General features: G+C 50.6%; 6 protein-coding genes across 6 annotated transcripts; 4 read left to right on the top strand and 2 right to left on the bottom strand.

Annotated features, from left to right (window-relative positions):
• Positions 1-645: 645 nt before the first annotated feature.
• FPRO_12823 (uncharacterized protein) lies at positions 646-1,783 on the bottom strand (the record flags this gene model as incomplete). The annotated part of the gene is made up of 2 exons (XM_031223382.1): positions 646-1,167; positions 1,223-1,783. 2 exons carry the CDS (start codon positions 1,781-1,783, stop codon positions 646-648), a joined length of 1,083 nt encoding a protein of 360 aa, XP_031088746.1.
• A 547-nt stretch (positions 1,784-2,330) lies between these two features.
• Positions 2,331-3,914, top strand: FPRO_12822 (uncharacterized protein; the record flags this gene model as incomplete). Its single annotated transcript, XM_031223380.1, has 4 exons — positions 2,331-2,402; positions 2,453-2,965; positions 3,016-3,308; positions 3,359-3,914. The coding sequence occupies 4 exons, from the start codon at positions 2,331-2,333 to the stop codon at positions 3,912-3,914; spliced, it is 1,434 nt and encodes a 477-aa protein (XP_031088745.1).
• A 760-nt stretch (positions 3,915-4,674) lies between these two features.
• Positions 4,675-7,151, top strand: FPRO_12821 (uncharacterized protein; the record flags this gene model as incomplete). The annotated part of the gene is made up of 2 exons (XM_031223379.1): positions 4,675-6,029; positions 6,083-7,151. The coding sequence occupies 2 exons, from the start codon at positions 4,675-4,677 to the stop codon at positions 7,149-7,151; spliced, it is 2,424 nt and encodes an 807-aa protein (XP_031088744.1).
• A 288-nt stretch (positions 7,152-7,439) lies between these two features.
• Positions 7,440-11,881, bottom strand: FPRO_12820 (uncharacterized protein; the record flags this gene model as incomplete). The annotated part of the gene is made up of 2 exons (XM_031223378.1): positions 7,440-11,342; positions 11,393-11,881. 2 exons carry the CDS (start codon positions 11,879-11,881, stop codon positions 7,440-7,442), a joined length of 4,392 nt encoding a protein of 1,463 aa, XP_031088743.1.
• A 949-nt stretch (positions 11,882-12,830) lies between these two features.
• FPRO_12819 (uncharacterized protein) lies at positions 12,831-15,959 on the top strand (the record flags this gene model as incomplete). Its single annotated transcript, XM_031223377.1, has 1 exon — positions 12,831-15,959. One exon carries the CDS (start codon positions 12,831-12,833, stop codon positions 15,957-15,959), a length of 3,129 nt encoding a protein of 1,042 aa, XP_031088742.1.
• Positions 15,960-17,123: 1,164 nt separating this feature from the next.
• Positions 17,124-23,379, top strand: FPRO_12818 (uncharacterized protein; the record flags this gene model as incomplete). The annotated part of the gene is made up of 2 exons (XM_031223376.1): positions 17,124-17,309; positions 17,362-23,379. 2 exons carry the CDS (start codon positions 17,124-17,126, stop codon positions 23,377-23,379), a joined length of 6,204 nt encoding a protein of 2,067 aa, XP_031088741.1.
• Positions 23,380-23,522: the final 143 nt, after the last annotated feature.

Genomic DNA, 23,522 nt, shown 5'->3' with positions numbered 1-23,522 from the left:
ACGATGGCGCAGCTAAGAGTCCCTCAGTCCTGACAGATAGATCATGGTATGACGGATCCTAGCCTGGCACTTATTAGTTATAGCGTTGACACTTTTGTTCCCAACTCTCTTCACGGACCTAGAAAGAACTGCTCGAACATCACTTTTAAAATGTTCCCCAAGGATGCTTACACATAAGGATTCATTCGATTGGATCAAAAGGCTGTCGTGGAGTTATTATCTGCACTAACCACCATATCAGAACGTGACTTCACTGCTTGGACAAATGAACTCGTCAGATGACGATGTTGAGCCCTCGAGCCAATACTAAGGATAGTAGCGCCGCTAAAAAGACTTTGAAATATTCTGATCGTGCCATAATAGCATAGGCTTGACCTGACCCGAATTGCCTTTAAAGTCAATCAATGCTTCGGGTCTTAAAGTCCCCAGATTCAAGACTCAGGCAAGGGTTGCACAAAGCCCATGCACGATGCGGATACGATGAGTGGCGAATACTAAATTTCAATTTTATAATCGTGTCTCTAAAGTCTATAATTAAAGATGCACAATGGCATGAAAGTTATACAAGCGATATGAGAGTCGGATCCGTGACACTATACCCTGATCATGTATCTGTCCTATGAAGCAAGGCAATCGAGGATGTATCTAGTTCTTGCCCTTAAAAGCAAAAGAAAGCTTCATGTAATCCACAACAGTCTTGGAAAGGAACTTCTGAAGATATGAAGGCTCTGCAGTTCCAACTTGTTGCTCTATGGCCTTCATAAGAGCTTCTGGCAGACCGAGAGCCTTGAGGACTTGAGGGTAATCAGTGAACGATCCGTGAACAGTGTCCTTGACAGCAATCTCCTTCTTGGGTCCTCGGAGCTTGTGGTAGAACGTCTTCCAGGTGGTGTCTTCCTCGCTATGCTTAGGGCGACCGATAAGGAAGAATGGTTTGTCGAGGCCTTTGCTGAGAGCTGGCTCGAAGATCTGACCGTCCAAATCCATTCCGCCGCGAATTCTGTTGTCTGATAGCATTGCTATAGCCGCACTGGCACCGCCGAGGGAGTGGCCAAGGGCAACGATCTTCTTATTGTCGATTGAGCCTGGAAGACCCTTGAAGACCTTCTTTTGGAAAGAGGGACGGAGAAGTTCTGAGATGGTGAAGGACATGTCCTTTGCCTTGACCTATGAATAGTTAGTAAGTACATTGTGCGACACGAGACGATAGAGGTATACACACCGAAGCCAGTTGCTGATTGGACTTCGGGTCGTCGGGGATGTTTCCTCCCTTAATGATCTTTCCGTCAGGAAACTCAACAACAGGAGGATCGTAAGGATGATCAATCAGAACCACAACGTTTCCATAACTAGCCAGCGAGCGAGCCATGAGGCTGTAAATCAACCTCGAGTTGCCAGCACCAGGCGAGAAGACAGCAACAGGAAACGACTTCTTTTCCGTCTCACATCCCTTTTGTGGAATAGGAGTCTTGCAGACCTGGAACTCCAGAGCGGAAAAGGTATCGTTCGATAGACCCAACTGTGCTACCTGCTGTCCGTATGCTTTGGCTGTAGCAGGGGGCATGTATGGGACGACCTTGTTTGAGCAAGATGCTGAGTCGACGGGCCAGAAAATTGAGGCCAGGACTTGTCGATGACCTTTCTTAGGGTCGTAGGGGTCGATGCGGCTTTTGTCGGTCATGCCTTCGATGCGAAGGGCAGTGCCGTATGGACCGCTTGGCTTGGGGAGAAGGATGGCATTGCCAGCCCCGACAAGGGAGAGAAAGAGAAGAGAGAGCTGCATAGTGAAGTTGTTGAGTAAATAACTTGGTTGTAGTGAATGAAAGAAGGCAATTTGAGCTTGGATTGTCAGTGATGTCGTTGAGAGAAATTGCAATGAGAGGGATGGAAAGGCATCTTATAATCAGCAGAAAAGATATCCATCATGAAGTAGCATCGGAGTTCTGGTACTAGATGTCTAAGCTCGCAGGATTCGTTACATTATCGGTAAAGCGCAAACCCAAACTCGTGGGATCTTCCATAATCATTCCAGAAACACAGCCTCTACCATACTCAAAGCAGTTAAGTTCAGGCGATTTGACATAAAAGCATCATTTGCCAAGAACCGTTTTCTGCCTGAGCTTACTCGCTGACGAAAGTTGAAGTTCAGCTCCCCGCTAAGCTAGCAACATGATTGGTTCAGGGCACTAGCGTCGCTCAATTATTTCCAAAAAGGGTATCGCGACATGCCAAGCTCATCTCGCTCAATCGATACCACTTTGAGTATAAACCCAGCCTCTCCCCTTGTCGAGTCACCAACTGCATCAACGTAACGAGTGCGTAAAGAGAAGATGCCGGTTGGACCATTCGATGGACGAAAGAAGCGATCGCGGTGCCTTGCATGTGCTGCAAGCCATCTCAGGGTAAGTACCGAGACATTCGTCATCGTACATGGCTGATCCTTGTGATGCAGTGTTCTGGAAGTGTTCCGTGCAGCAATTGTGTGAGAAGGAGGGTTGAGTGTGCTTTTGACAAGCAGAAACCTAAGCAGATCTGGATCAATCAGGACGAGTCGGGTAAAAAGACCGTGGCTCGGGTTCCAGCTGCTACCTGCAAAAATCAGTCTCCCCGGCTGGATATTAACCCTACAGGGGATCAGATCTACTATCTTTCTCACTACTTCGACACTTTCCTACGGCGGAACAGCTGCAATCCGAAAACGGAAATCTTCACTGATGTGATAGGTTTGATGAAAGACCAAGGATCGGGGACATTTCTTCACGATGCTGTTCTTTCGTTGGGAGCGATGCAAGCTGTTAAGCTGAACGCATCAGAAGGTGTTGATCCAAGCAAAACTTACAACTTGGCTGTTCATCACTACTCAAAGTCTGTTTTCGGCTTGAGAAACGCTCTTGAGAAGTTTGATCAGGAACCTAGCGCCCGGCATCGCATCTTGTGGACTACACACCTGCTTGGTCTGTTCGAGGTAAGCAGTTTTTGAGATCACTTTACGGGGACTAAGCTAACATGTTGAAGCTCATGACTGATGCAACCGGCGAAGGATGGATACAACACTTGGTTCACGGCACTTCCAAAGCACTTGTCGCTGCAGGCCCAACATCATGCAAATCAGGTCATGGACAACGCTTTTTCACCGAAATACGAATCTTTGAAGTCTGCCGGGCTATAATTTTCAATGAGCCAACGTTTCTTGCAAAACCAGACTGGAGATGTCTCACACGCGAGATTAGGACCAAAGAGCAAGGCGATAGTGACTCTTTGGATGAACTTTTGGATATCATCGTCTCATGCTCAACTCTTCGTGTTCGGTAGGTAATCCCTTCTTCTATGAAGCACGGTTTTTAATGATTTATCTTAGGGCGATAAACCTGCTGTATCACTCGGACGCAGATTCTGTTGATGTCACGACACATCTTGACGAAGCTTTTGCTGTTGCTCAAGAAGGGTTTCGTCAAAGACAATCTCTCGTCGACTGGGAAGCCAAAGACGGACCTTCAAAACAACAGTCTGCTGAGAATGTGAGTGGGGGCTTCTCATCCTTGACCAAGGCATTCTTCTCTGCTACAAGTATCTACCTCTCCGGAGTTTTCGACTATGAAATTCCATATTGGCAGGACAAAGGGATTGTGGCGCCCAACTTGAGCGAAGAAGAGATACAAATGCATGTCGTCAACATATTGACTCATACAAATATTGTTCTGTATAATTCTTCCATCTCTTCGTTACTGGTACTTTTTCCACTGCGAGTTGCGGGTGCACGGTCTTGGCAAGGTTGGCAGCAGGATTGTATCATGCAGAATCTGTTGGTGGTTGAGAGGACATTTCCTGTTGCAGCAGCTTTTAGGGCTGACTTGCTGGGTGTATGGGCACGGATGAGTCCACCACCATACTCAGATTCTCCTCTATCTACCTGATAGGACTCTCAATACTAATTATAGTGCATATCATAGAATAAATTCTCCACCATTGTTACACTTTTGCGAAAATATGCCTCAGACGATCTCCTGCCTAGAATAAGTCTATTTGTGTACTGGGATTGTGATCTTGGCAGCTGACAATCGTCCTACACTACCAACTTGATCTCACCGGGATTAGGCATCGATCATACAGTTTTAACTCGCGCATCATGTGACATAGCCCAGCGGCAGGCAACAAACCCATTTTGAATGAGGCCATCCATCATGCGACAGGCAAGCAAACACAGCCACAGACGTATCCAGATTTGCTTGTTACATCAAGAGTTGCACTGCATCTGCAAGATCTCGATATCAAGGCCCTACGACATGCTTGCTCAAATATCTACAGACAAATAATCCAACCATATTCACGTGAGGAATAGCATGATATAATTGTACATCGATCCCCAGTCCGTCTTTCTTGGTCCCCGTCACGGCCCGCTCAAAAAGGGTCTCTGATCATCCCCCGGTCTAGGGTGGATCAGCAGACACGTCACACTGCTCACCCGGTCCCTCGTTACAGAACCAATTAATTCGATGCCCCGGATTTCTATAGGGCCTGTGACATGCATGCCATGGCGTCATGCCGGTCCCTGGGGCCTGTTTTATCTTGCGAATTACCCGTCACTAGCTTATCTGCCTCTCCTTAAGAGGAGGCCTGTACCTGAGCGATATTTGCAAAGTGCAAGTGAGATTTGGTACATTGATTGTGAGCAAAATGCCAAAGAAAGCTCCATCGTTGAGGTCATCTACCCGGCCGAGACCTCAGCCCGCGCCAGCGCCAGCGCCGAAAAGACCGCCTCTAAGAACGCCGAGCGCGTCTTACTCGAGACCCCCGCCAAGTCATCCGCCACCAACAATAAAAAATGAGGGACCGTTGAGACCTCCACCAGGAGTAGGCGCTGCACAAAGATCAAGATCTTATGAGGCTGAAAGTCGGCGACCGCGATATCCACCTTCATCAAGCCCGAGACAATCCTACTATGATCGACCAAGGCGTAGGGACTCGGGCTTCAGGTCTGTGTCGCCTCAAGCGAGACCACCTCCTCCTGCGCCTGTACAACGAGCGCTGAGACGGCGCATGACCAGAGATTCGGACTGGATGTCGGAGGATGAGAGTCGGCCTACATCTCGTCGTAGATCTCCGACTCCAGAACGACATCAAAAGCCACGACCTTATGGAACTGAAGCACCACCATTTCCGCCCTCTGCAAAGCCTGTGGTCGCTCGTCCGCCAATGAGGTCTTACCCGACGGACAGCTCACGACCTGATCCAAGAAGACGTCCGTCCCATGAGCCACCGCCTTCACCAAGACGTCCGCCCGGGGCGGGAAAGAGATCGCCTCCGTCAGTGTATAGACCAGCACCTCATTTAGCAGCAGACATGCTACGAGGACGACCTCGATCAAGAGGAGACTCGCCACTTCGTCCTCAAGAAACGCATAATTCGGCGACAGGCAGGAGACCCAGCTATTCCGGTGCTGGGAACTCACAGCCGTCCTCTCGAAGGCACTCTGCCAAATCTCCAGAGCAACAAGAGGCAAAGCCAGCCGGAAAGCCAGCCGGGAAGCCGACTGAGAATGAGCCAAAGAAGAAGGGCTTTGACTTTATGAAACATTTCCCCCAAGCCGTCGCTGCCTACGCTGGTATCGAAGCGCTGGGTAAGCATGCCGATACTGCCAAAGAGTGGACAGACTGGTTCATGAAGCTCCAAAAGACTCCCGAGGAGATCCATGAACTATCCGCTAAGGCGACAACGGCAAGAGACACCATCACCCAGATCCAGAATACACTCGAGGCACGACCCGACATCATCGAGGGAGATGATGCGAAGCCCATGCGGAGGCAAATCGATGAAGCGATCAGGAATGCGACAGCCGCACTGGACGAAATGACGAAGCTGCTTCAAGAGATTAGCAGTGATGGGCTAGAAGGGACTATGTTTGGTGGTCTTGAGGAGTTTTACAACTCTTACAAATATAAGGATGAGTGGGAAGAGAAGATCAAGTTGGCTGATGGTGAGCTAGAGAAGCAATTGGCGGCTCTTAGCAAGCTGATGGTCAACATTTACTCGTAAGTCATAGCTCAACTTACCTGCACGGCTGCTTTTCTGACAATTATTCCAGGCGTGCTCTAATGAAACCTGCTCCTCCCGGATTTAACAACCCAGTACCACCACCAGCTCCCGGGCAATCTTCAAATTCTCCTGATGCACGACGGTCAAGCGCAGCGCAGCCTAGTTCAAAGTCCAGGGCGGGCTCAATTGACTTGGACCCTCCTCCTGTAGGACGATATCGGAAGTCGGTCGATGAGGACGCTGCGAAGTCAGCGCCCTCGGATGTGTCAACTGAGCCCAAGGTTGAGACTGCGAAGGATTTGACGCCAGAGGACAAGCCAACACAGCCCGAGAAAGATGCTGGTCAACCTAAGGCTCAACAGAATACCGGTGAAACACCTCCAGGCTCTCCAAGTGGTGTGAAGCTCAAGGTTGACGATGACGTGGCCGATCTTCCAACACCGTCACCCAAGGCCGAAGCTGCAGAGCCAACAGAGGTGCCATTGAAGAAAGAAGAACCCACAGGCATAAAACCTGCGCAGCCGACACCAGTGGAAGCTAAGCCTCCAAGGCCACCAGCGACCATAGAAGACCCTGAAGATATTCTCCTCGATGCAGCATGGAACGGCGACATCCAGGCCTGCAACTCCGCACTCCGCCACGCCTCCCCCTCAACCCGCGATCAAAACGGCTTCACACCCCTCCACCTCGCCGCCGAGCGCGACCACCTCGCCATAGCAATGCTCCTCCTTGACTCCTCCGCCAACCCCAACGCGCGCGCCAACGGGGGTCGCACACCCCTGCACCTTGCAGCGCGCTATGCCTCAGCCGCACTCGTGGAACTACTGGTTGATGACGCGCATGCTGATCCTAACGCTCGTACAACGGATGGGCGTACGCCGTTGCACTATGCTGCTAGTGTGGCGGAGGATGGCGATGATGAAAAGAGAGAGGTTATTAGGGTGTTGAGGGATTGGAAGGCGGATCCGACGATTAAGGATAATAAGGGGAGGACGGCGAGGGATGTGGCACAGAAGAGGGATTTCTGGGATGCTTCGGCGACGCTGAGGAGGGCGGAGAAGAGGTGGGAGGAGGAGCATCACCAGAATTGGTTTCAGAGGCATGGACTCAAGCGATGAGAAATAGAGTGACGGGCTCCACAATGGCACACAGATTTAAACAGTATTTAATAACCTCTGAAGAACAGGTTCAATAGTAAGGAGTCGTTATCGTCTGATCGCATTGGCCCATGGCCCGATCTAAAGTAGTTAAGTCAGAGCTATGTATGCGAGATTCAGAATAAGCATTGTGGTATTGTATCAAGAGAAACTACGCAAACAGAACTAGCACCCAAAGACAGACAGACATTTATGTACAGGTGAAGAAGTTCGCAACCAGGCAATCGCCTTTCACTTTCCACCGCTCAATTACTTCTTCATCTCCGTTTGTTGCTTTGCGTCGCCACCCTCTGCTGGATTGCCAGGCCTCAGCTCCGCCTTTGGCTTCATCTGTGATAGCTCGAACTTGTAGAAACCCTCGAGCACCGTATGCGGACCCATTTCCAGAGGGTAGTCTGAAGGCGCTGACTTTAAGTTGTACGGAACGAACTGGGGTAGGTACTCATCATCATCTCCAGGTAAGGTATACGCTGCCAGATTAGGCTGTAGCCATGACCACTCGCCCTTGTCCGTTAGGGCGGGAATGCATGCTTCAGCCGTGGTCTGGTTCATAGGCTTCTTCCATGAGTCGAGGCTGGTGTCAATACCTGGAAGGTCTGATCGTGTGAGGACAGGTCCACCGCGCAAGAGGATGCGTAGTTTCTTGAGAGTCTGGTCAATGATCCACTGGGGAAGCTTCAGTGTTGTAGATGGCAGAATACCCGTGGCAATATGTACGGGTTGATAAGGATCAACAATTGCTCCGAGGACAACCGTTGAAGGATGGTTCCAGATGCCGCGATGGTAAGCTGCAGCTGCGTCGTATTCTTTGGCGTATTCTTTGGAAGGATCAGGGATGCACTTGGAGGGGTCGACGTGCATAGGGGAGAGGTACACTTTGCTCGAGCTGGGCGAGGCGAACGAGTCTGGTTTCTGGTTGTCACCCGCGACGATGTTACGTCCTGGATAACCAAACTCGGTGTAGACGCAATTGATATCGGGGACTTTGTCTGTGACGCGGTCTTGGGGCTGTGGAATGGGAGCGGGCTCGACTGGTGGAGATGGTTCTGGCGATGGAGGAAAGTAGCCGATGAGTCCATCACGCAGATTCGACTTGTCGCCAAGAAGGACCTCAAATTTGTACTCATCGAGTTTGATCTCCTCTTTCTTCAACAAGTCTTGATAGCTCTGCGACTGCATCACAGGCGTAGCAAGCTCAAGGTTCATGCCGATATTGACGAGTGCGAGTGGCCGTCCCACCATATTGAGCATCTGCGCATCACCAGTCAAAGGGTCGTTGTAAATATTTTGGCACGCATCAGCAAGCATTGCCCACAGACCAACAAGGAACTTGGCGTCAGACATGCGCTTCATGAGTTGTTGAAGCTGTGACGACTCATTGGCTGCTTCAGACATGTCACCCTCAGCGTAGTGAACCTGCCAGTATGCCTTGCCGTGGATATTATCCGGCACCAGGGCTTCACCCATACTCTCGCCAGCAGCGTTATAGACTTGGATGCCCATGGTACGAAAGTCAAGCATAAGCCAGCCCCAGACAGGGTCCTCGTACTCTGTGGTCGGGCGCCAGACATGATGTCTCTGACCGATTCCTCCTTCATAGTCACCACGGAAGAACTGCGTTGTCTCGTGATGCGCACCGACATCAGCAGAATTCACCACGAATTGAACGTTGAGTCTCGCGTCTTGATTGATCCGATGGCCGAGCTGGAAGAACTGCGAGCAGTGCTCCTTGTCTAGTTCCACACTGTTGGCAAAGCCTCCGCCTTCTGCTTCGTTCGGCTGACACGCGATTGTGCGTCCGAGGCAGGGATATAGAGGCTTGGTTTTGTTGATGACATCTGGTGTGTGGATCGGTGAGACGACCTGGCCGAATTTATCGACGATGTTGAACTTTGTGAAGCGTGCTTGGCCGTGAGTGACAGGCTTGAAGTCCCGCTCTGCCTTGTCGATGGAACAAACATCTTCTCCGAATGGAGTGACATCGTGACCATTTTCAGACTTCAGCAATGCTTCGAGAAGTGATTTCTCTTTTTCATTGCGTGGAGGATGCGTCTCGGATTTGTATGGGGAAACGTGGATTCCACCATGAAGAGTCAGAAGCTGATCTGTGAAACCATCAAGATTTCCAGATACGAGGTTAAGACTCTTCAATGACTTTTCTAGCTGGGAAAGAATCTGGGTCTTTCCACCTGCTAGATTTGCTTTCTCCTTGAGAGACTCATTATCCAATTTGTCTAGCAACTGCTGTGCCAGCGTTGTCATGGCCCACTCAGCATTGGGGCGCAGAATGCTTCGTCCCGAGACAGTGCGTTTGTGAAGGTCCATCATGTCGAAGGATGAGATGTTGACACCCGGTGCAATTCTGTAGTCTGCCGTACCGTCGCTCAACCTCTGCAACGTCCAGAATCGCTTAGGTAGATGGTAGTACTCAACCTCCCACTCTAAGAATAGCACACGACATGGCTGTGTATCATTCCAGTGAGTATCGGCCTTGTTGTAGTATGCAGGTCTGGGCTCCTTCATCTTCTCTGGATCGCCGATGCTCAAGGCATATGCCCACTCTTGCATCAGCGCATCAACTCCGACACGGACCCAGCCTGGAGCCGTATAATTGAGAGCATTGAGGCTGTCCATAGACTCAAACAGGGCTGGAAGTCGCATGAGGCCCTTGTTCGACTTTTGCGCATCGGCGATCTTCTTGACCAATTCTGGGTTCTGGAAGAAGAGCTTCATGCCGTGGACCATGCACAGCTGGTTATTCGCATCGCCTGGCTTGGCTCCGACCAGTTCCTTAAGCCATTCCTGTACCACTTTGGCTCCTTGCTGGCCAGTAAACGGCAGTGAGCTCAGCGGTCTAGCCTCATTGTTCTTCTTGACGAGAAACTCTGAAGGCCAAGCTGTGCCGAGTCCGCCCATGACAATTGAAGGAGACGTACGGCTAAAGAACTCTGATCGAGCAGTGGCGTGCATCTTTTCCAAATCTGCAGGCACTTGATCCTGATTGTACTTGCTGCGCAAGTCTCTGACAGTCTTCAAAGCTGCTAGATCATCGCGGATTCTCTTGCTGCATTCCGCGCGAATTGAAGGTTCCGCCCATCGACCTCCTGGTACACGAGCACGACGCTTCCACCACTCGCAGAAGAGCCGATGGCGAAGATATCCTTCCTGACGGTCTAGAGCATCTATATATGCTTGGAACCTGTCCGCTTTGAGCAAGTCTCTCATTTCGTTCGCGGTAGGAACATGCAGTTCCTTCATTTTATTGGGATTGATGGGCTGGTCGTTTCCATCCGCGGAGACCTTGTCGTTATTGAAGCGCCATTTCTTGCCTCCGTCTGTAGGTTTGAAACCTGCTCTGAGATTCTGCGGTACGTGAGAGTCGAGAAGTCCACCTTGACCGGATTGTCCGATTGCCATCTTCATCTCGTCTATGAGTGCAATCCAGTCGTTGTTGCTCCAGCGCTTGGGCTCCAGACTCTGATTGGCTGCTGTCTTTTCCACAGGGCTTTCTGGTAAAGCATGGAGATATGCTTCAAGCGCTTCCAGCGAGTCTGATCCCATAGCTATAGGCTGCTTATCGCTCACATTCCTAGCGATATTGACGGCCTCGGAGTTTTCGGGCGCTTTGTCTCTTGTCCACTTAACATTGTACATGGCACCGTGGGTAATAGACTTCTTCTCATCATGTTCCGCATGAAATGTTGAATGATAGCCAAAGACAGCGTACGAGATAGTCGCAGACGCAGGCTGGATGATCTTGCCTACACTATCTTTCCAGCTAACATCATCGTGAATTGAAAAGATATTTGAGTTATGATGCTGAAAGTCTGGGAACAGAGGATTGGCAGAGTCCAGCAATGCTAACGGCGAGTGGTAAAGACCATTGGGATCAGGGTCATTCCAATCATCGTCGAATTTGCGCTTCATACCCATAAACACATCGACCTGCTTTTCCACTGAGACATCTTGGTCGATGAATGGAGAGGCTTCTGTTTCGACATCGAACGTGTCGTCTGTGGATGGGTCAAAGTGTCCGCCGAAATGGCGGATGCGATTGCTCTCAACTATAAAAGCCGCCAATGCTGGAGCACCAGGTTCAGAAGCTTCAGTGATGCATCTAAAGACTATCCAACGATCTGGCACATGTGTTTGCTGTCGCTAGTCAGTCATGCTGTTCTGGTACCGCAATTCGGTGCACTTACTGCAACATCTCCCGCCTTCTCATCGTCGGTATCCTTTGTTTTTCCATTACGGAAATGCTGCGGCAGCGTCCAATGTAGATAGACGCCCAATCGCTCATTCCGCAGCATGCGATCATAGATATTTTGATCATCCTTATTAATTTCCGGTCTTTGTGTGATATCCGCAATGCGCGAGTTTGAGTACCACGGATACGCTCCATCAATGTCAACATTGGGAATCGCATCAGGCGCTGAGAATTCCCCAGCCAGAAATGAGGAGTTGTCGGGCCTGTTTAGTGGCGCGATAAAGTGCTCTTTGTTAAAGATGTGCTTATTCAGAATGAAGGCATCAAGGTTCATGGACCAACAATCAATGTCTGTGGCCTTCTTGACGGGTTTTTGTGGTTTGGGAGCAGATGGCGTCTCCAAGTAAATTGGAGTTTCTTGCTCATCTTCTGACACATCTGCTGGGTCGACTGCCGGAGGTTTAGAAGCCATCGCTGTAGCCATTGTGAAAGTATGCGCCAACAAAGTCGATGGAGAAGGGATGATTTGGTCGTATGTTGGCGATAGTGAAGATGGTCGTTATGGTCAATGGCGAGTAATCAACCTCAAGCTTCCACACGCCTTACTGGCAATCAGATGCGCAGCACAAGATACCCTGCCAGTTCTAGCCATCGCTAGTATCTAATAGCACGGAAGCAATACTCGTAAGATGCTAGCTAGGGTTCATTCAGCTTCCGATACGCGACTGAGACACACAGGCCGAGGCCCAGTTACCAACCACTTTTTCAGGGTCCAGTCCCAAAGTCGTCGGACAGTGCGATACACACGGTATACTTCTCACCCTCAGCGGAACATTTCCCCCAGAGGCCTACGGGAAGAACGGCAACACACCACCAAATGCTTGGTTAGCGTCTCCCTATTACCCCTTATAGCGGCTGGCTGAACGGCCACTAGCGGCCCGGGAGCTGGGACGCTCGCTAAGAAACGGCTAGTCCCAAGCACTAGCTCAGGGCGTGTGCATCGATTTGCCTCTGACCAGAGTCTTGCTCAACCGAAGCGGAAACGCCGTATCCGCTCAAGTTCTAAACGGGCAAGTTACCAAGCGCGTGATTTACTATTTCGATAGTTCTGATGCAGGTCTCACGTTCTAGGGGTATCGCCTTTATTCCGCTTGGCAGGGGATAGATGCAGTGAACATGGGCTTGAGTCTAGACACAAATCGTCTTTGGAGAATTACACATTCTATTGCGAGATTGGCACCATGGTGAAGTTGATTGCCATTGACAGGTCTGCTTCGTGTAAGCTCTGGGGATTCTGTGTTGTGAAGCCTTCATACTCATCCACCATCAAAGGCACATCAATCAATTCTGCATGTGAGCTTGGCCAGCAGGTCTTCATTGCACACTTTACTGCCCTTGGCAGTATCATCATATCTCTCACTTGAAGTGGCAGTATGTCTAATACTAAGCAAATCGCGACGGCGTCGTCCAGCAGTTCAACTGCTTACGACAACGCCGATGCGAAAGCTCGCCTCTATGCCTATGAGATCCCTCCAATGCCCCCGGGCGAGTATGAGATTATCACTACACAAGAAGTCAAATCTGGCAATGACACTGAGAAGCTGGTATCAACACAACCCGTCACGGTCAAGGCGTGTCAACCATACGCCATACCACCAGAGCTCGTTCACTCATTCTATCCGCCAAATCTGCGCACCGTGAGCGCAACAACGCTTCCTCACGTCGTTCTCAAAGGCGCGACACCTTGGGAACGGTCGCAAACACATACTCCGGGCACTGCGCCGACGCCATGGGTTGCTCTGCTTCTTTTTACAGATGAGGATCTGTGTGTGCCTCCGGAGGTGACCAGTGCTGCTAAACCCTCTGGTACTCGATCATTCACACTTCCTTTGAGCCTTTTCAACAGTAATCGCTCAAAGTGGTGTCATAAGAATGACTATTCCGACACTGATGTGCCGGTCAAGGGTGATGGAACACCAGCGACTGCTGATTTCCTGTTTGTCAAGAGCAGCGCGTTCAAGATGTATTTTGAGCGTCAAGACTCAACGGGAAAGACGGGGCAACAAGCTGGGCCTGAATTGGACCGCTATAAACTCCTCACGTACATGACAGATAGTGGTGTCAAGGATGAGAGTGGCCATATCACGAATAAACTCAGCACACTTATTGGTCATCGAGCACGTCCGTATACCTTGGGTGATCAGCCCGTCAAAGTATATGCGCACATCATCTCAATTGAGACCTTGGACGGCCGCATCGATTGGAAAGCTGCGAGTGAGGCCTCAGCAACCGTAGCGCTCATCTCTCTTTTCTCCTGGACATTCACCTGGGAGAAGAACAATGCGTCTCACGATCTTGAGATGTTCAAGAATCTCGCTGACCCGAAGAGCATTCACCCGCTGGCGATCAAACTTCCGCCTACGGATCCCAATAAGCCAGACGACCCCTCAGCTGCGTGGGTTCGGCGAAGGGTCACAGAAGGGTACACTATTGTACGTCATCGCGACATCGCTGGCGAATCGTCCATGGCGCTGTACCGAGGACCGCTTCTTCCAGGTTTATCGCGCAAAGCGCGCATCAAGCCAAGTGTGCACGGCACCGATCTGCAAATCATCGACACATCAGCGAGAATTCTTGATGTATCATACAACACGGCCTGGGAGCTAGGTCGAACACTGGCAGGTCGCGACGCCAAGTTCTCAACGGCCATTGCCTACCTGCGCCGAAAGCTCTGCATGAAGGCTATAACGAAGTCCAAGATCTCAGAGAACGAGGATGCAGAGAATGAGCAATCAAGACTCATGCACAAGGCGGACGCCGTTGTTGATAGCGCGTTATCCAAACTTAATGGGCTTTTCAACGGCTCTGTGGCGGCAAAGATGAAGGGTCTGCCGAGAGACGGAGATCTACGATGGCAAGTCCCTTCTCCTGCAGCGACATCCTTGGCCGCAGCGCCGGGCGTCATGACCTTTGAGAAACTGCGCAGACATCTTGAAAGTTCAGCAAAGCCCTGGCTTGAAGATAGGACTCTGGAACTATGCCAGGCTACGCCCGTCGTTTCCTCAATCCCTCAGTTGGGCCTCGTGTTCAATTGGCTCATCGACAATCTCATGTCTTTGAAGCTAGTCCCGGCGACGTACCTATACCCCGACCCAGCCGTCCTTGCGAAAGAGAGCGTTAGCTGTTTTCTTATTGATGATAACTGGATTGATGCTCTTGTGGATGGTGCGATGAGTCTGGCCAACACTATGGGAGGAGGCAGTGATCCAGTCCGTGATCTGATCCGCTGGGCCTTTAATATGTATCTGGAAAAGGCACCAGCCGACCGTGTGCAGATCGGCGGTTCCGGCTTCATCGTCCGCAGTGGTATCGTTGAGTCTTTTCCCGATCTCGAGATGACCATCACTACCAAATTGCCAGGGCCCAGTGAAGGCAGTCCCCTAAACTGCGCGTATCGAACGCGCAATGAGGACATGATTCTCTGCCTTGTCGCAAGAGGTCAGGGTCAAAAGCTGGTTGACTACATTGTCAAGCTCAAACTACCGCCACATCAACAACGCTACAGTTTGGGAGACGCCGTCTACAAAGACTCTATGGAGTTCACCTGCGAGATGAAGCCATTCTTGAAGATGACGCAGAAGTTCAAGGACGCTTTGCGACAAGATGAAGTGGAGAAGAAGATCAATTGGAATAGGACTGGTGTCATCAGTCCTTCTGGTTTCCCCTTCAAGCTCATCTGGAATCATGACACCGGTATTCTGACTCCTCACCTGGTGGTCAATATGATGGACCACTTCATCGATCAGAACGAAACCCGTGCCTGGGACAAGCCAGCGCCAGACTCGAAAGTGGTGTATATCGCGACACAATTGCTGGACCGCGATCACTGCGTTACGCTCAACTTCAATGTGACCGCTGGCAAAGAGAGCAAGCCTCGAGTCATCTTCCCCGAACAGCCGGATCCAGAAGAAGATAATCGCGAACCGGTAACCGAGCATCTACCTGAGAGTACAAAAGCCAAGATGAAGTCGTGGTTCAAAAAACTAGCCTTTTCTCAAGACTCCCCAGGCCGCAACATACCACCGCAGTCCAACACACCTCAAAATATTGTCTTCTCCATTAAAGCTATCCCTACGCTCAAGGACAACATCCCAGCAGGCACAGAAGTGTTTGCCATAGAAGTCACCATTCCCATTGGCGAAGATCCATCCCATCTTCTCGACCATCTAGCACCGCTGCCTTCTGTGCGCGCCATTGGGCCGAGGCAACAATGGATTGCGGCTACGACACATAGACCGGCTACGAAAGAGTCGCCTGCTGAGATGGTGGTTCATTTGAAGCCACGTGGGACAGCTGGAGGCGGCGCTACGTTTACAGATGGGCTGGATGCCAGTTTCATGCTTATGAGGGCGACGGTCAATGGCGTTGTGGGTAATGATGTTGAGGTCAAGACGAAGGAGGTTTATGGGAATTGGGAGAAGAGTAAGGATGCCAATGGTAAGGAAGTTTCAGTGTTGAAAGCAACTGAAGTCATGGATAAATGGACACTGCGCAAGGAATAATAAGGAGGGTTTTGTACATATTCAATATTTATCTTCAGTGTTACTGTCTCAATTGGAATGCATTGTCACCTACAGATTGTCATATTACATCGTTCTGAAATTGCTTTATTGAGGCCTCAACATATCTGAGTGTTATATCTCCACGACATATCCACAAATCGTCTACTGAGTATCCGTAGAGTATAGTACAATAAAATCATACAGAGAACTTCGCCTCGAATATGCTCTTGCAGACCCCAGCCTCTTTACTAACCTAGGCAGCTGTTCATTCAGCATAGAAGCACTCCAATATTCACGAGAGGCAGCCTTAGGGTAAATGGCCTAGCTAAAATCTGCTCCCAATTGGTTCTGCAAATTTCCACAGGGCACTTACACAAACAGCCTAGGGCACCACACCCCTGCAAAGTCAATGGTCTCGACGCCAAACTACCAAAAGCTTGTCTTGCACACCCCGGAGAAATGGTTCGAGACCCTGCATGCAGCTAAAGCTCAGCTCCCCTCTTGCCATCCCAAAATGGCATTCCCCCCCAACTGGAATTCGCTCTTTTCGATAGTTTCGTTTTATCTAAGACGAAAGAAGAGCAAACTAGCCTCAATGCTCGTTTACACCACCTATCACGTAGCTCCATTGAGGGCCGTACCGTCGCCCACTTCGCGAGAACGCCTCGACTCTACACATGAACCAACAGCCGATGCTATACGCAAGCGCCCGCTCCCGGAGACTATTGATTCACGCATTGACTTATCGTAAAGCGGAATGTCCGGTCTTACAATCGGAGCTAGTTGCTGCATGTCTCGAGTAATATGTGATGGCTGGAAGAAAGCTGCATACGCCGATTGGGGAGCATTGGCTCACTTGCATCTGAGCAGTTGGAACCTTGATGCTGTCCAAGTGACTTACACGAGCAGGGATCGAGAAGGGGCGAGGTTAGTGTTCTAGGCCATTGCGAAGACTGCATCCGAAATAGCTTGCAGTCCGGGGTTGTCCAGCTCTGATCGGCATGGACTCTGCTCGGCCTACGTGCGATTGAGCATCTGGCTGTTCATCTCACGCAGCTCCCCAAGTGACAGACCTTGGCACTGATACAGCCTTTCTCTAATCACAATCTTTGTTCATAGCAGACGAATGCTCATCTCGAGCATCGCAGCTTTGGCAGAGATACAATGGCCCACCACGTTCATGGCAGACGATCGGCCAGCGACAAATGGCCGCCGTCACTGCCAGACCAGCAAGAAACCCTGGTAGACAAGACATTTGTGTTCAGCGCTGATGAGCTTATTGCTTCGACATTAGTTGGGCGAGGCAGCTTGCTTAACAAGCCTGGCAGGCTAGTAACGCTCAAAACTCGTGTAAGTGAACTCATCTCAAAGTCGCAAGCATAAGTTAATTGAAGATGGTTAGTCGATAACCTCAAAGAGCTCAGACTCTGATGAGAATACAAGCGCAGAAGCTGCTGGCGGTATCAGAGTTGTGAGCACTCCTGGGCGTTTCTTTGGTGAAAGGGACTGGACACGCTCTACAGTCAAACGTAAACAGGACCATGCCTCGTTAGATGCCGAGTTTGATGACCATTCTGGGCATAATCATCGTCAGCGCCACAGACATCGTCAAGTCAAGAAATGGCTGGAAGATGATGAACCGCGTGATGAAGTTCCGCATCGTGCCAAACCTGGTAGACGATCACTCGGCCATGGACGGCCAGTGATTGGAAGGGTTGGCGATGTTGACAAGCGACCCCGAGCACCGTCTGGAGGCTCTCGTTATGCATCTTCTGGTACACAGACTGCCGGTGGATCATCATCGCCTCCTGCTGGCGATAGACCTGTACTTCCTGGGCAGACTGGAGGTGATAAGCCTGGGGGGATTGGCTCTGGAAGTCCATCTGCCAGTTTGCCTACCTCAGCTCCAATGCCAGGAAGCGGGCAGGCACCAAGCGGAGTATTGCCTCCAGTTTCGGCAGTAGACCCAAGATTGACAAATCCTTCTGCTGGCCCTGTGGCTCCAGGAACCATTGCTGGACCTGGGACTGGAGTCATTCCTGCCCCTAAGCCTGACGTTCCTGTTCAAACAGGACCGGGTCTTCAGCAACCTAAACATGCTGGAGATGTCGGGACTTCGCCTGCAGCTCCTCCAGTATCGAGTGGTCAAAACGTCCTACCACCAGCCTCAGGCCCAGGCGGCCCATCTGTTCAGCAACCTACCCATGGTGGAGATGTTGCAACTCTACCTGCGGCTCCTCCAGTATCAAGTCAGCCAAAGGTCCTGCCACCAACGTCAGCTCCTGCTGGCCCGTCTGTAGCACCCATCACAAACCCAGTTACGAGCACACCGAGCTTCCCTTCCCCTCCGCAACAGCTTATACCCCTCAAAGACCAATACATGCTCGCAGCGACAGGTCAGACAACTCAAATCCGCAGTGCAACACCAGGTATCAGCGCCGGTACCGTCCCGTCTGATCACATCGTCTTCTCTACCCCAGACACCGGCACACAGGCGTTTCTGACTTCGTCAGGACCCATAGTCTTTGAGACTTCCCTGGAAGCAATTAAGACCAACATAACCGAGTTCCCACTCTCGCTGAGTGATCCTTTGCGACGAGACTTTGGCGCAGCTTGGAAACTTGACGAAAATGCATCTTACCTTCAGAGTGCTGATGTCAACTTGAGGCTTGGCTCGGATGGTAAATCTCTCGAAATGACCGGTCTCAAGGTCAAGGTATCCAAAGATGGAAACACCACTCCTCTTGTGTTCTCTACTGATGCGGAAGTTCTCAATGATGAGTTTGAGACTGGCTTCTTCCACGCATCAAAAGATGCCAAGATTACCACGCTTACCGGTATTGACCGCTACCCCGGTCATCTCCTTCTTGGATTGGAGACAAGCTCTGCCAATGGCGGCTTCAAGGATCTCGCCGATCTTTGTGCAGTGGCTCACATCAACCCCAAGCCTTGGCTTAAGACATTGCTCAAAGGGACCGCAATCACGTTTGGCGCTTTGGCTGGTACGCCAGCTCGCAACGCGATGTGGTATATTCCAGGTTCAGGCTCTGGGTGCTGCGTCCGGCTCGAGGCCTCTCTCACCCTCAACGGCAAAATAGGCGAGATACTTAACAAATACCTCGCGGGTTGGAATGACCACATCCCCCCGGTGTCTGTCATTGCTAAGAGGACTGTTTCACCTACGTCTGGGCCATGGGGAGACGCCTTCACTATCGGAGAACTCACCATCGCTGCGGAGCCAGACATCAAGGGCGAGAAGCGTGCGATGGGTATGTACGTCACCATAGGAGAAGATCACATCAACATATTTTTCGTGTGCTATTCGAAAGCGCTTCAGTGGGAAGCTCTCAAGGCGTGGATCAGGAAGACCTGCACCGAAGTAGGCACTGCCATTGATGACCTGGAGAAGATTCTCCTCAATACTGGACACGGGTCCAAAGCTCAGAATACCAGTACTTCTCATATATACTGGAGAAGGGTGACCGTTACTCTTCTGAACAACCCGAACGGCGGTACAACTCTTGCCGGTATGCGCCTGGAGCTTGAGGCTTCTATGCAAGTGCTTGTTCCCAAGGATAAGCATTCAGTCTTCACTATGGAATTCACCTGGACTAAGGGAACTGGAGAATTCTCAGGCGAGTGTGCCTTCAATGGCATCGGGACTGTGTTGGGACAGGGCAACCCTCCTCTGCAGTACTATCTTGACTACGAGCGATGGGAACAGTTCCCCTACCTTGATCCGTCAGAGCCATTTATGTCGCTCCGTTACCTCGACAGTAGCTTCGTACAGAACTTACCGTTTGGCGTGCCTACTGAGATCACAGAGGCAGATCTCTACGTCTCCAATAAGAGTCTGCGTATCAGTGGTCGCCTTGAAGCTTTGATCGGAAAACTAACTGAGACTTCAGTAGTCTCAGATCCTTCTAAGATACCGTCTCTGCAGATCGATCATACCACGCTAGGGTTCTCAGTCAACTACGTTTACGCTTCAAAGGCTTTCAATGTAGTTCTTGATGGAGCTATCACACTTCTTCCTTTCAAGGAAGGTGATAACCCGGCGTCACTGGAGGCCATGATAACATACTCATCACTGCAAAGCCAAGTCTCATTCCGCGCGCATGCATCATATATCCCAATGACAGCCCTGCACTCTCTATTTGCTGCCGGAGAAGAGAAAACACATGCGATGTCTATCCTGGAGAGCATTGAGTTACAGCGCATTGCTCTTGACATTACCGCTGGCAAGGCACAGCCAACTCAGATCAAGTTTGAAGCGAACCTCAAGATCTCCAATGTTCTACTGGTGACTAAATTCACGCGTACGGATGCGAATACCTGGAAGCTTACTGCTGAATTACAAAAAGAAAAATTGGCTTCTGGTAAGGCGTCTAAAGAGTTCACTCTCGGCGACGCTGTGCAAAAGCTTCTGGGTCAGGAAGTTCGAGAAATCCTTCCAGGCTTTGTTACGGGCACCACCTTCAAGGCATCTAATCATGATGAAGACAAGTTCGACGTCTTTGTGACTCGTCTCAATGGTACAAAGCCGCATATAATCTTTGGTGCAGAGCTCAAATTTGGCATGCTCCACGTCCAATTTGCGCAGTTGGTTCCTATCACCGGAAAGACAGACAAACCATCACCAATCAAGAGACTGATACGCGTGTCTCTGGGTCCTCTACCATCAATTTCTAAGCTCCCCATCCTCGGAAACCTGGACATACCGTTCGATGCCCTTGAGTTCCTCTGGGTCAACACTATGTTCACACAAGAGGATATTAGTACTCTTAATGGAAGTGCCCAGATGTTCCTGGATCAGCCATTCAAGATGAGACCTGAGGATAAAGAGTTATCCGAAGGCTTTCACTTCCGTCTTGTTGGTAGCCAAGGTGTCTTCCTCGACCATGTATTTGGTCAGGATAAGCAAGAGAAGAAAACGCCAGCGGGCGCAGCTGCTCCCGGATCAAAGGCAACCCCGGCTCCTGTCCAGGAGAAGAAACCATCCACAGAGGCAGTTGTCCCCAGCGGAGGCGCTCCGGCTACAACAGCCGCGCTTGCGAAGAAGAAGGGACCTCTCACTCTCTCGGGTATCTCGTTGTCTTACGAGGGAGGTGTCTTGCGCATCCATCTTGATGCCAGCGTCCTCATCGGACCCATCAGTGCTGGTATCCAAGGTCTTAATCTTGTTGTCAGACTCGACTCCAAGCAGATTCATGGACTACACGACATCCTCCATGTTCCGATCGAGGTCGAGGTCGAGGGATTCGACATGTCGTTCACTCGTATGCCAATCCAAATCGCAGGTGCACTGCATCACAAGCCTGGCACCAAAGCGTACTTTGGAGGTGTTGCTATCTCGTTGAGCACCTTTTCTATTGCAGCACTTGGCTCGTATGAGCAAGTCCCAGCCAATGCCGAAACAGGTACACCAGAATATGATTCTTTCTTCATATACGCTATGATGGAAGGACTCATTTTCACGATGGGCTGGGCCGAGGTTCGTGGTCTCATGGCTGGCTTTGGCTACAACTCACGTCTCCGACTACCGACCGTGGAGCAGCTGTCTAAATTCCCACTCATTCAGGGTTTCGACCAGTCGGGAGGCTTCAATATGAACGAAGCTATCAAGTCCTTGACTGGCCCTGATGCTTTTGTGACGCCTAGTATGGGCTCCATTTGGCTGGCACTTGGTCTTGTCATCCGAGCTTGTGAGGCTATTGACATGCGTGCTGTTGCAACAGTAGCCCTCGGACCCAATCAGACTGATATTGGTTTGATTGCTCGTGCAACTGCTACCCTTCCTCGACGTGCAAGCCCCGATAAGGCTCTTGTTCTCATTGATCTTTCCGTGGTTGGCAAACTCGACCTTGTCAATGGCGAGCTCTCAGTTGATGGTCTCATCAATCCCACTTCTTTCATCCTCAACAAGGATTGTCGTCCCTCTGGTGGATTTGCCATCAGAAGTTGGTTCGGCAAGAATAACCCGCATTCAGGTGACTGGGTCGTTAGTTTCGGCGGTTATCATCCTATGTACCAAGTTCCAGCGCATTACCCTCGTCCACAGCGATTGGGTATCTCGTGGACGCTCAGCTCAAACCTCAGGGTCACTGGCAATGCATACGCTGCTATTACACCAGGAGCCATTATGGCGGGAGGAATGCTGCAAGCAGTCTTCTCTGCTGGTCCTCTTGGTGCACACTTCGATGCTCATGCCGACTTCCTGGTCAACCTCAAGCCCCTACACTATGTGGCCGACATGGCAGTATCTGCAGGCGTCTATTATGAGATTAGGGTCTGGCGCTTCAGAAAGAAGATCTCCGTCAACGTCGGAGCTTCCCTCCACCTTGAAGGACCACCAATCCATGGCAGCGTGCACTTTGATCTTTCCGTGGTCAGCTTCACCGTCAGCTTTGGTTCTGGATCCTCTGAGGGCAAGAGAGCTATCAGCCTACGTGAGCTTATGGCGCTTGTGCTACAGGAAGCAGGTGATACACGGAAAGAAGACAATACCATTGTCAACCCTCATACATTCACAGCCGTGTCTGGTCTTCTTGGCGATGACAAGAAGAAGAGCGACACCGTCAACAAAGCTTCAGGTAACAAGGTGGCTGCTGATAAGGAGCGTTGGCACGTCCGTAGTGACAACTTCATCTTTTCTGTTCGAAGTGCGGTCCCAACCAATTCCATTGGGATCGAGGGCCGTGGCGCTTCGCAATACACGGGCAACTCCATTATCAGCAGACCCATGCAGATGAAGAAGGAAACAAGTGACTCTTCAAAGATCAAGTCGACGCTGAGCGTCAAGGTCTGGAATCCCAAGGAGCAGAAGATCATTCCCTTCCGCGAAGTAGCCAAGGTTGACGATCAATTGCCAGCCAACTACTGGGGCCCTTACTCAGAGAATACAGCAGACTACATGAGGCCTGATAGGATGCCACCTACAGTCTCTCACCTCGTCGGCGCGACTCTCGTGCCACCAGTACCTGCTGCTCCTGAGCAGTCCATTCCTGTGTTCAAGTCCATGCCACAAGACTACAAGCCTTCGACATGGCAACCTGAAAAGATCATAAAGCGCGTTCGCTATCTCGATCATGCCAATGCTAGAGACAGTGTTAAGTGGTCTCGTGTCAAGGGCGCTATGGGCTTGGAACCCGAAGCAAAAAGGGAGAAGCCTCCTATGGACACAATCCTACTGACGGAAGCCGGAGCGGCAAAGCAGGCTGCTGCTCCTGGACCTCTCCCGACCAAACCATACCGTCAAGGTATCTTGGATAGCTTCATCAGCCTGGCCCACGGCGGTACAGACGCGGAGAGCCTCAAGGTGCAAAAAGCGTACAGTGGCATTGGTGCTAATGTTCCCGATGTCATCTTGAACGACCCGCAGCGCTTTTACATCGGTCCTCCAACAGTGTTCTGCAACTAAAGCTATTTGCTGTTTTACTGGATATGGTCTCTACAATGACCACTTTCATTCTGTGTTGTTTAAGACTTTGTATATTTCTCGTATTTAAGCCAGCTAGTTTTTCTTTGAGGTATTCGAATCAACATCCGCTCAATATTCGAATC

Source organism: Fusarium proliferatum (genome assembly GCF_900067095.1).
Source record: "Fusarium proliferatum ET1 genome assembly, contig: FPRO_scaffold013, whole genome shotgun sequence".
Taxonomy (NCBI): Eukaryota; Fungi; Ascomycota; class Sordariomycetes; order Hypocreales; family Nectriaceae; genus Fusarium; species Fusarium proliferatum.
This window is presented reverse-complemented; position numbering and strand designations above follow the sequence as displayed.